The following is a 12,261-nucleotide window of genomic DNA, read 5'->3' as shown; positions in this document are numbered from 1 at the left end:
TACTATTATTATATTTATTAAAACATGTTTTACAATTAACGTTTACAACCCGTGTGTCACACGGGTAAATATCCACTATTGTTTTGTTATCATTGTGTATTCAAATTATTTGTTTATCATTTTGTAGGAGTTCAGACAGATCAAAGGAAACATTAGTGCAATGATATCAGTGAGTACAAGGTGAGAAAATAATATTTAACATCACTCCGGTCTAATTGCAGAATTAATTTTAGTCTCAACTGTTATGTTTTTGTTAAACTACTTGAATTTAATTTCACATGTGTATATGATCATGCTTTCTAATTGCATACTTGTTATAGATGGGTTATTGTCATATCTAATCGGGATTTAGGCCAACATGCATGGTTGTCCAAAGGAAGCTATATTTTGTTTTTATGATCTTCCGGCCAACAACGAAATTGGAGGGCTTCACATGTTAACAACGGGTGACATTAATGTTACACAGTACATCCAACATACATGTATGGTGTAACACTTTAGGAGTGGCAAGCGTTATGAAGATGACCACTTGATTCTAAACCTATATTGTGGTTATATTCACGTGTATGATCTAAAAATCCTTCGAATGTTAAAATTTTATGTGGTAATGTTTTTCTTTTCTCAACAGCCATGGGAGAGTAAGTTCAATTGATCTACATCTTTAGGTAGAATATGCTCTCAAGAGGCAGGAAGCTTAGTCACAAAATAGGCTTGAAGATTTGGAAGTGAGTTTTAATTTTGTATAGTAATACGCGTTAAAAATCACCTTTACATAAACGAATTTCCACTATAAAATGTTTAAGGGGAGACGAAATAGAAAAAAAAAAGCACACAACAATTCTTTCTTACTTGTAATTTAGCTTAACAAGGGTATATACGTATTTTTGTAGGTTTGTTCATGGAGTTGCAACAAAAAAAATATAGCTTTTGGAACCTCAGTTAACACCTTTACCAGGACGGTTCGTTTCTTCATTGGACTTGCGGTCATGGCGGCGGCATCAATAGCTATTGCACTACATGAAAGTTTATTATGTATTAAGGATTTGCATTTTGAAAGTCAAAATGTTTACTTGATTTGGGTTATGTTTGTCAAACGGGCAAAACCGTTAAAACGGTTTAAAAAACGGGTCAAAGATCAATTGAGGTGAATTTTGGATATCATTGCTTCAATCATATTTGGGCCGCAACGACTCTTTTGAAATGGTGGTTTTTGTTCGAGCCAGAAAGGGACTTTTTTTATCTATAAAATTGGTCATTTTGGTTCGGCTCATATTGGTTTAGGCCATAGCTGGTCTTTATAATGGTTACAACATGCTAATGTTGTAACTTTTTACTACAGGACACTATGTTCTTCAGCAAGAAACTCTCATAGGTAACTTAAAAGCCCAAATCAATCTAAAGAAAATTGCATTGTGTAGCTTGGCTGACTTTTTTTTGCCCCTTTTGACCACATTTATTTCCTTTCGTTATTAAACTTTTTTTTTTTACTTTAATTTACTATTATTATATTAATTAAGATGTTTAGAATTAACGTTTACAACCGTGTGTCACACGGGCACATAACCTATAATTCAGTCATTCAATACAATGGTTAGCAAATGGAGTGAAAAATAATAATAATATATTAAATTGTTGAATGATAATCGTGATACAATGTTGAATGATATGAGAACTTCAATGCACAACAAACTGAATGTTATGTTAAAAGACATGAGAACTACAATACATAACCAGTCGTGATACAATGTTGAAGAATCTCATTACAATATATAATCAACAAAGATACTATGTTAAAAGGTACGAGAACAACAATACAAAATAACTCTGATACAATGCTTAAGTACACAAGCACTACATTATATATTTATTATTATAATACACCTTACAACCAAGTATGAAATCAGCCATATAAAACTATGATATAGTTTTCAAATATGAGGACAAAAATATACAACTGTGATTAATGTTTAAGTATGAGACTTCGGTGTTTTGAAACCCGGCCCCGCCCGGCTGGTTGGACCGGGACCCGGTAGCTATACCGGTCCGGGTCAGGGTATTTGGCCCGTTTTCTAAAACCTGGCGGGGTTTTACGGGTGGCGGTCGGACCAGAACCGGTGACCCGGCGGGTGAACTGGTAAAAAGCTTTAAAAAATCAAAAACTAATCGAAATCCACCTAAATTCTATCGATTGACGATTCGTTGTCATCTCAGCTCTCTACCGTTGGCCTGAGAATCCGGCCGACCAAGGGTTTTGTGTTGATAACGAGACTGTAAAAGTAGGTATTATGAAGAAACGTTTAAAGGAAGATAAACCGGAAGGTTATTCCGGCAGATGGCGGTTGCCGGCTGTGCTTGTTGCTTTGCTGTTTGCAGCTATGTAAACAAGGGTTAATAATAAGGGAAAATTCCCAAAATGACCCATTCATAGAATGTGTTTCCAAGTTTATCCCCATTAATTCAAGTTTCCAACTTTGTCTCTTTGGTATCTCGTCGCCGACGACATGATAGCGAACACCGACGTTGCATTACTGAAACAAATAGGATAACGACACGTGGCCGGAATCTGTGTTGACATTGCGTTATGTTGCTAACGTAGGGTAGCGGCGATGCGTTATGTTGCTAACGTAGGGTAGCGGCGATGCGTTATGTTGCTAACGTAGGGTAGCAATGATGCATTATCACTAACGCATCGTGGAACCCTTGTGTTGTCATAACAAGGTAGCAGCAACATAATGTATCGCCGCTACCCTACGTTAGCAACATAACGCATCGTCAACCCTATGTTATACGTAACGTAGGGTAGCAGCGACGCGTTATGTTGCTAACGTAACGTAGGGTAGCAGCGATGCGTTATGTTGCTAACGTAAGGTAGCAACGATGCGTTATCCACTAACGCATCGTTGACGACCTATTTCGGCCACGTGTCGTTATCCTATTTGTTTCAGTAACGCATCGTCAGTGTTCGCTATCATGTCGTCGGCGACGAGATAACAAAGAGACAAAGTTGAAAACTTGAATTAGTGGGGATAATCTTGGAAACACATTCTCTAAATGGGCTATTATGGGAATTTTCCCTAATAATAAACATGTTAGGGTTGGTTAACTGAAAAGCACTACGGTGGTGGCTGGCATATATTTATTTAACTTGGGCTTGAAAAGCCCAAATAATAATATGTATAGTGTAGAACTTATATTTTGATTTTTAGAACTTAAAATCCACTTAACATATTAGAAAGTAATAAATAATATTAAATAGACAATTAACAAATGTTGTTTTGAGAAAAAATATTAAAGATAAGTTCTTCAATTTTTTTTCTTTTGAGCCTGTCTAAAACAATAACTAGTTTTATAATTTTTTATATATAATATATTATTTATAACGTTATCCGGGTCGATGTCCGGTCCGCCCTCTCGGGTCGGTCTGATCTTTGACCCAGTAAGGCATCCGGGTCGGGTTTGAAAACATTGGTTTATACTTTTGACGGCTATCTAAAAGCATTGTGAGTAGAGGTGCACAAAAAAACCTACCCTACCCGCGGGTACGGACCGGGTTTTGGGTTTCCCACGGAACTGTACCCGGTGGAACCGGTTTCGCCAATATCTGGTCAAAACCCGATTCTACCTGAAATCCGAATAAAACCCGATGGAACCGGTCAAATACTCGACTATACCTGGAAGTCCGGAACTGGTTTTGACTTTTATTGACCATACTCGGTATCGGTTCCTGAGAATGCCGGGTTTGTGCACCTCTAATTGTGAGTATTTTAGTTGATATTTTTTTGAAGCCAAGCATCCTAGCAAAATGAGAGGATGCATCGACACCAATGACCCCATTACTTGTTGAAAACATACAAATAGCGATGAATGCTGATTGGAATGAGTTGTTAGTGTACGTTTAGCAACCATTCCCTGACTAATATGCGGTAAAGGCAATAAGTACTAAAATTCAAGCAACAATTTAACGCATTTCATCATGGCTTATGTATGTTATACGTATATTGACAAGAGTGTATCAATTTCCAGGGAGTTATAATCTTTTTTATTATGTGACAAGGGGTCATCCATTGTTTGTTTGTTTGTTTCTCTTCTTGCGTAAATATTTCTAGATTTTCAACTCATTTTCCGAACTGAAGTGCCACTTCATCATTATACTTGTTATTTTGTTAGAATACAACTTTTGATACACACACACACACACTTGTTAATAATAATGATAATGAGGGCAGGTAGAATAGAAACTAAAGGAATTAAAGTAATCTGAGATCGAGGCAGTTGGGCACTTCCTCCTCCGGAGAGTTGATGATCTTGTCGTATATATATTATATTGTATTAGGGCTGTTTAATTGTGAATAAACAACATCCTCTGATCCTTGCAATTACAATTATTGGAATCATCATCGGTACTCAATTCAATTCAACACCTTAAACCTTCCGTCTTTCATTCATTCCGGTAAGCCTTTTTATTATTTATTTGGATGATGGAATGGAATTTAATTGAAGGGGAATGATTTATTTTTATTCAATTGAATATTTTCATTTATTTTGTTTCCAGGCATTGATGGATTACAAAAGGCAGGTGTTCACCGTTGATCTTTTAGAAAGACATGCAGCCAAAGGTCATGGAGTTATTACTTGTATGGCATCTGGAAATGATGTCATTGTTCTTGGAACCAGTACTGGATGGCTAATCAGACATGATTTTGGTCTCGGTGATTCCTATGGTATAAATAATCAAAATCTCATTTCATCCTCTTTATTATTATTATTATTATTTAAAATAAAATACTAATCATCATCATGTATTGTATTATATATATTACTTTTATAGATATTGATCTCTCTGCTGGTCGTTCTGACCAGTCCATCCACAGAGTTTTTGTTGATCCCGGTGGCAGTCATTGTCTTGCCAACGTAACCGGCAATGGCGCTTCTGATACGTATTACATGCACGCAAAGTGGCCAAGGCCCAGACTCTTGACCAAACTTAAAGGCATTGTCATAAACACCGTTGCCTGGAATAGACAACAGATTACAGAAGGTTACTTACTGTTTCATCTTTTACCATCACATGATAAATCATCACTTTCGTCTATCTTATATTTATAAATACTGGACAGCTTCCACACGAGAGGTTATTCTTGGTACCGATAATGGTCAGCTGCATGAAATTGCTGTTGATGAGAAAGACAAGAGGGAGAAATATATCAAATTTATATTTCAACTATCTGATATGCCAGAAGCTTTTAAAGGGTTACAGGTGTCTTTTCTTTCTAAAGTTTATTATTTTCTACTCACCATCTTATAAATCAATTGATTTTTTTATAAAACTTATGTATAGATGGAAACAGCTAGCTTTAACACTGGAACTAGATACTATATTATGGCAGTAACGCCAACAAGGCTCTATTCTTTTACGGGTACCGGATCTCCGGAGGTAATTTATTTGTCATGATGGCACATGTTATATCTTCTTTCTGGTATTGCTGATAGCATAATTTAAATACTTTGTATTTTCAACTTAGGCTGTCTTTGCCAGTTATGTAGACCGTGCAGTGCATTTTATGGAGCTTCCTGGAGACATTCCAAATAGGCAAGTGCTTTATATACTTCATAGTTTTTATATTAAAGTCTATATTAATAGTTAATAAATTATCTTTTAGTGAGCTGCATTTCTTCATTAAGCAAAGAAGAGCAGTGCATTTTGCTTGGCTTTCTGGAGCTGGTATCTATCATGGTGGTCTGAATTTTGGGGCACAAAACAGGTGCAGAGTTAGTTAGTAGTTACATTATTCTTTATGATTATCTGATCATTCTTTTTTGGAATATTGGTTTTAAATAATCCCAACTTGGCTGCTGACATGACAAATAACAGTCCCGAACTTTACACTTGGCTGCTGACAGTCCCAACTATTGGTGTATTTGTTTTTAATAGGCCGCGACTAACGATGACTAACTCCGTTAGTGATTTGCTGACGTGGTATATGGCTTATATGGTTATTACCTCCATCTGCAGCTCCGCTACCTTTTTCACTTCACGGCCACCCACTTCCACCGCTGCCACGCCAGACTTTCCGCCACCACCGCCGCTACAAAAGATCTTTCGTGCCACCACAGCCTCTCCTCCAAGCCTTCTTCTACGTTAGCACATGCAGCCTCCGTTAACCACCTCTGCCGCCCTCCGCCGCCGCCTGCAACCTCTGTCCCACCCTCTGCCACCTTCGTCCCACCCTCTGTCACCGCCGCCGCCACCGCCACTTGAAACTTCTGTTACGCACCTCTGCAACCTCCGATTTTCTTGAATCAATAAACCTTTGAAATTTGAATCAGTAAACCTCAAATGCATTTTATGGATATTTGAAAATTGAATTGATGAATGAAGGGGAGAGATGGTGGTGATGCAGTGGTTGCCTGGTTGGATTTATAACTCGTGTTTGAATTATGTTTTTTAATCAATACAATGAAGAAAAGAAAAGAAGCAATCGAGTTTCTGAATTATATTTGCTTGTTTCTCCAACAATGTTGGCGGGCCTAGGGTTTGGTGGCGGCGGGTGGCGGTGGTGGTGAGTGAACCGCAGGAGAGAGAGAGAGAGAGAGAGAGAGAGAGAGAGAGAGAGAGAGAGAGAGAGAAATAAATAAAATTCTTATACTGAGCCACATAAGATGCCATGTAAGCAATTTTTAGACAACTAGGCGTGCCACGTCATCAAATCACTAACGGAGTTAGTCATCCGTTAGTCGCGGCCTGTTAAAAACAAATACACCAATAGATGGGACTGTCAGCAGGCAAATGTAAAGTTCGGACTGTTATTTACCAATATGGCATAGTTGGGATTATTTAAAACCAATATTCCTTCTTTTATGAGAGTATCCAATAAAATTGTTTTGTTGAAATCATAAGATCGTCAAACGGGGCTGTGAGTTTTGTGGAGAATAAAGCTCTTTTGGATTATTCAAAATTAAGTGATGGTGGTGAAGTGGTTAAACCTAGTTCTATTGCACTCTCAGAGTTTCACTTCTTGCTTCTAATTGGAAACAGAGTGAAGGTGAGAACGAATACTTGTATCTAATATTAAACTTTTTGCAATTTATATTTTTCATCCCATTAATATATGCATCATTTAGGTTGTAAATAGAATCAGTGAGCAAATTGTGGAAGAACTTTATTTTGACCAAACATCTGAGTCAGCATCAAAGGGGATAATTGGCTTATCCATTGATGCATCTGCTGGCTTGTTCTATGCATATGATGAAAACTCAATCTTTCAGGTTTTCATTATAAGTTACATTACACACACACATATTCTTTTTTGATAAAGTGTTGACTTTTGAGTATCAAAATAGGTGTCGGTAACGGATGAAGGCCGAGATATGTGGAAAGTGTATCTGGATTTAAAGGAATATGCTGCTGCTTTGGCAAATTGTTCTGATCCTTACCAGAGAGACCAAGTATATTTAGAACAGGTGCTGTCAGTTATTTTCTTGTTAATGTTTATAATATTATATAATTTATATTGATTTACAATATTATTGGCTCAAGTGGTTTGTGTATTGCAGGCTGAAACTGCTTTTTCAGCAGGGGACTTTTTTAGAGCAGCATCTTTCTTTGCTAAAGTGAGTGACTATTTTTGTTATTTATTGATTTTCTCTTACTTCGCGTTTTAGTTGAAACAAGTAATTTTTTGCAGATCAACTATGCATTGTCATTTGAAGAAATCACATTGAAGTTTATAGGCATAGGTGAACAGGTATATACAGTTCTGTTTCATTCTATGAGATTTTATATAAATTACATTAATGCTATCTACATGACTAACGCGTTTCTATAATTTTTTATTGTTTCTTGAAGGATGCGTTAAGGACGTTTTTATTACGGAAGCTTGATAATATTGGGAAAGATGATAAATTTCAAATAATGATGATATCTACATGGGCCACTGAACTGTACCTTGACAAGGTTTATATTAATTTGTTTTATAATTCCTCAAAAGCATATTTTCATTTATATATTATTTCAGATCAATAGATTACTGCTGGAAGACGACTCACCCGAGAAGCGAAATTCAGAATACCAATCAATTCTTATGGAATTCCGTGCTTTTCTTAGTGACAGTAAAGATGTGTTGGATGAAGCAACTACAATGAAGATACTTGAAAGGTTCTTATCATTTCGTTATTATCATTATTATTTTATTTTGCAATTTGAATAATTCATGTGTCGATGTATGTTGTAGCTATGGTAGAGTTGATGAATTGGTATATTTTGCTAGTCTAATGGAACAACATGAGATTGTCATTCATCACTACATTCAGGTTTTTTTTTAAATTTGTAAAATTGACTTCATAATTATTTTTGGGGTTAATTAAAAATGTAGAGTTTTATGCTTCATATTGAGCCAAGAATGAGGCCTGTAAACCAATTGAACGAACATGACTGGGAATGTTCATATTCGTCTGTTCAACTTTAATCGAACACGAAGTTAAACGTATGCAGTTTTCTTGGTCGTGTTTGTTCATTAACAATATAAATGAACATAACTGAAAATAGATGAACGAACATAAGCGAGAACGTAATTGAGCAAACACCAATTTAAAGTAAACATGATCATTAGGTTTAAATGTTTAATAATAAAACTAGACTAAATTCTAATGGGTTATATTTTAATTTTTAAAAGCTCGACTTAACTGTAAGGACCTAAAAAGTTTGATGAATGTATAAATGAACGATTAACGGACTAACAACTGTAAATAACGAACATGGGTGAACGTAAATGAATGAAAACGATTTTAAATAAATGAGTGTTCACAAACATAATTGAACTGTTCTATTTGTTCGTTTAACTAAATAAACAACAAATGTTGTTCGTGTTTGTTCATTTATTAAAGGTTAACCGACTTCCGCTGAATGGTTCAGTTCATTTACAGCCCTACCAGTAGTGTTTTAGTTTAACTCAATGTGTACCCACTTTTATAATGGATTTTACTGATCTGCCCTTTTTAACTCAATTCGTTCGTCAAAATTGCACTAATTTTGACGTTATTTTACTAATCTCGTGAAAATAACATTAAAAGTGACGGACGGTTAATCAGGCATCATGTAGTGGCGTTGATAGCTGAAAGATAAGGGTACATGCACCGATCAGCTGGTGTCCCGATGATTGAGTGCTATGTGCCTTATGTCCAAGGCTTGATGCAAAACTACTATCGAGCCGGGGGTCTCACCGGAAGCAGCCTCTCTATCCCTATGGGGTAGAGGTAAGGCTGCCTACATCTTACCCTCCTCAGACCCTACCATAGCTTTGCTATTGGTGGGATATACTGAGTACGATGATGATGATGATTTACTGATCTGCCCTTTAATTTACTTGTGTAGCAAGGAGAAGCGAAAAGAGCCTTAGATGTACTTCAAAAACCGGGTGTTTCTGTTGAACTTCAGGTAAATATTTATATATTTTTTTACGAATATCAGTTTTGTAAACAAAGTCACATATTAATCATCATTATGGTGCAGTATAAGTTTGCTCCAGATCTCATCATGCTTGATGCATATGAAACCGTTGAATCATGGATGACCCGAAAAGACTTGAATCCAAGAAAACTGATTCCTGCAATGATGTCTTATTCAAGTGAACCTCATGCAAAGTAAGATCACTATTTATAAACGTAATAAATATAATTATAGATATATTGAGTTATTGACGCATAAAGTTTCATATGCAGGAATGAAACCCATGAAGTAATCAAGTATTTAGAATTTTGTGTTCACCGGTTGCAGAATGAGGATCCCGGTGTTCATAACCTCTTGCTCTCTCTATATGCCAAGAAGGTTTGTGTATTATTCATTCTATAATATTATTATCATATAAACTAATAATTTTTAAGTTTTCTTATAAACATTCAGGAAGACGACAGTGCCCTTTTGCGGTTCTTACAATGCAAATTTGGGAAAGGACGGCCTAATGGGCCTGACTTCTTTTATGACCCTAAATATGCGTTACGTCTTTGCTTAAAAGAAAAACGTATGCGTGCATGTGTTCATATTTACAGCATGATGTTTATGCATGAAGAAGCTGTTGCACTTGCTCTTCAGGTAATAGTTTTTTCCACTTATATATTATCTGCCTGTTGAATATACTCATTATTTGACTTTCGTGAGTAAGGTTGACCCGGAGCTCGCAATGGCTGAAGCAGACAAAGTGGAAGATGATGAAGACCTGAGGAAGAAGTTATGGCTTATGGTTGCCAAACATGTTGTTGAGCAGGAAAAAGGTACTAAAAGAGATAACATTAGAAAAGCAATTGCGTTTCTTAAAGAAACCGATTGTCTGTTAAAGATTGAAGATATCTTACCTTTCTTCCCGGACTTTGCACTAATTGATGACTTTAAGGTAATTAATGCGACTTTGTGAGCCAATAATTAATAATCAGCAAGTAATTAATTCTTTTTTTGTTTAAACTGTAGGAAGCAATTTGTTCATCTTTAGAGGATTATAATCAGCAAATTGAGAAATTAAAAGAGGAGATGAATGACGCGACACATGGTGCTGATAATATTAGAAATGACATAAGTGCCCTTGCTCAAAGATATACAGTCGTTGACCGTGATGAAGAATGTGGGGTTTGCAAGCGGGTAATTTTGCCTTCTGCTGATCATCGTGTGTCAAGAGGTTATACAACAATTGGGGCAATGGCACCTTTTTATGTGTTCCCGTGTGGACACGCGTTTCATGCACAATGCCTTGTTGCACATGTTACCAAATGTACTGATCGACATCAAGTAAGTATTAGTTAGATTATAAATTTATTATCAGTTAATCCGGCATGTTAACCGGAAATTTTAAAATCCATTTGCAGGCTGAGTATATACTGGATCTTCAAAAGCAGCTCACTTTAATGAGTGTGGAGCCAAAGGATGGTGTAAATGGTGGGTTAAGTGGTGATGAGTTGACGACAAGTGTGACACCTATTGACAAGGTATGTTTGTATGTATGTATGCAGCTATATTATTTGAAGTGTGATGCTAGTAAATGTTTTGGTATCATGATGAACAGATTCGGTCGCAGCTAGATGATGCAATAGCGAGTGAATGTCCGTTTTGTGGGGATTTGATGATAAGCGAGATTTCAAAACCGTTTGTTTTACCAGAGGAATCGTATCTGGTTTCTTCGTGGGAGATTATGTCCAAGAATGTTGGAAGTGAGAAGGGTATTGCGTTTGTCGTGTGAAACTAAGACGGGTTGCATCGAAAACTAAAGCACACGTGTGAGGGTGGTTTTTTCAGTTTTGTTGATATGTAGCATGTGGTGTTTGTTTATGGATGTATAATTTATGTTAACATCGTACAATTGTTTATGTTGCATGATCTGAGTTGATCTTTGTTTGATGTTGAAGACAAAAGGACTTTGTATGGATTTTATGATGGTTTTGAGAGGAGAGAAAGTTACAAAATAGTTATATCTTTTATAGTTTATTTTTATAATAAACAGAGTAATTAATTTAATTGTGCCAATAGCAGAGAGTCATGCGACATAATACCAGCATAATGTATTCATTTTATCTGGCACAAACCTGTTTAATCTGTCAAATGCTTGTCTAAGTTCCTCATGGCTGAGTCTTCTTTTCCAATATCATCTTTCTTTTGTGTATCACCAATTAAGTTTTATTGCGTTATGCATATTCTGTCTTTGATTCTTTAATCTGTGTCACATATCGCCCTTCTAATTGTGTAGGATATTGTTAATGACAAATGTTTATTTGTTGTATATACGTGAATGTGTTGAAAATTGTTACTTCAAACCGTTAACACACCAAAAACTCAGAGAGAGATTAGTCTTGATGTCTATTGTGAGATTTGTGAGTATATCAGATCAACTTGTCGATCGTAGAAATTAACAATAGAGACCGAACGAGTTACTTGACGCCGGGGTTTGTTTAATACTAATAGTATTTGGGCTTTATTATTGGATTTTATGTTTGCTTTGAGTAATAATCTACTTGGACTTAAGTGTTGTGTTAATTAGACTTAATTGGATTAGGCCTTGAGTTTGAGTAATAATAAATCAGGCCGATGGTTTTTCTTGGTTAGAGACTCTCGATTGCACGCATGCAAAAGAGAACAGGCGGTTACAGAGGGTTATCTCTGGTTCTTCATCGATACATAGGAACATCAAAACTCAATTCCATGATTAGAATGCTCTGTCTAATCCAATAATTAATTGTGTGTAACTCACAGATAGGTTTATCTTGTATTGTAGTGATTCGCGA

The 12,261-nt window shown here is 36.1% G+C and overlaps 1 protein-coding gene across 1 annotated transcript; it reads left to right on the top strand.

Moving 5' to 3' along the window:
- The first annotated feature begins 4,558 nt into the window (after window positions 1-4,558).
- Window positions 4,559-11,422, top strand: LOC143628013 (vacuolar sorting protein 18-like). Its single transcript, XM_077097705.1, has 22 exons — window positions 4,559-4,721; window positions 4,829-5,038; window positions 5,118-5,257; window positions 5,339-5,434; window positions 5,523-5,594; window positions 5,665-5,762; window positions 6,899-7,043; window positions 7,123-7,266; window positions 7,342-7,461; window positions 7,555-7,611; window positions 7,686-7,745; window positions 7,847-7,954; window positions 8,016-8,155; window positions 8,232-8,310; window positions 9,371-9,433; window positions 9,509-9,639; window positions 9,718-9,823; window positions 9,899-10,087; window positions 10,158-10,385; window positions 10,460-10,774; window positions 10,852-10,971; window positions 11,049-11,422. The coding sequence occupies exons 1-22, from the start codon at window positions 4,559-4,561 to the stop codon at window positions 11,220-11,222; spliced, it is 2,958 nt and encodes a 985-aa protein (XP_076953820.1). The 3' UTR covers window positions 11,223-11,422.
- The last annotated feature ends 839 nt before the right edge of the window (window positions 11,423-12,261 follow it).

The sequence above is a fragment of the Bidens hawaiensis genome, unplaced genomic scaffold (assembly GCF_021521415.1).
Source record: "Bidens hawaiensis isolate Kalapana, Puna unplaced genomic scaffold, B.hawaiensis_p1.1 tig00004773_1, whole genome shotgun sequence".
NCBI lineage: Eukaryota > Viridiplantae > Streptophyta > Magnoliopsida > Asterales > Asteraceae > Bidens > Bidens hawaiensis.
The sequence above is the reverse complement of the archived record's forward strand: the minus strand, read 5'-3'. Positions and strand labels throughout refer to the sequence as shown.

What these genes read in the sequence shown, in the direction of transcription:
- LOC143628013 (XM_077097705.1), top strand. Translation starts at nt 4,559, where the DNA reads ATGGATTACAAAAGGCAGGTGTTCACCGTTGATCTTTTAGAAAGACAT. An exon ending in TAGACAACAGATTACAGAAG is followed by an intron (nt 5,039 to 5,117) that starts GTTACTTACTGT and finishes AATACTGGACAG; the next exon opens with CTTCCACACGAGAGGTTATT. An exon ending in GAGACATTCCAAATAGGCAA is followed by an intron (nt 5,595 to 5,664) that starts GTGCTTTATATA and finishes TCTTTTAGTGAG; the next exon opens with CTGCATTTCTTCATTAAGCA.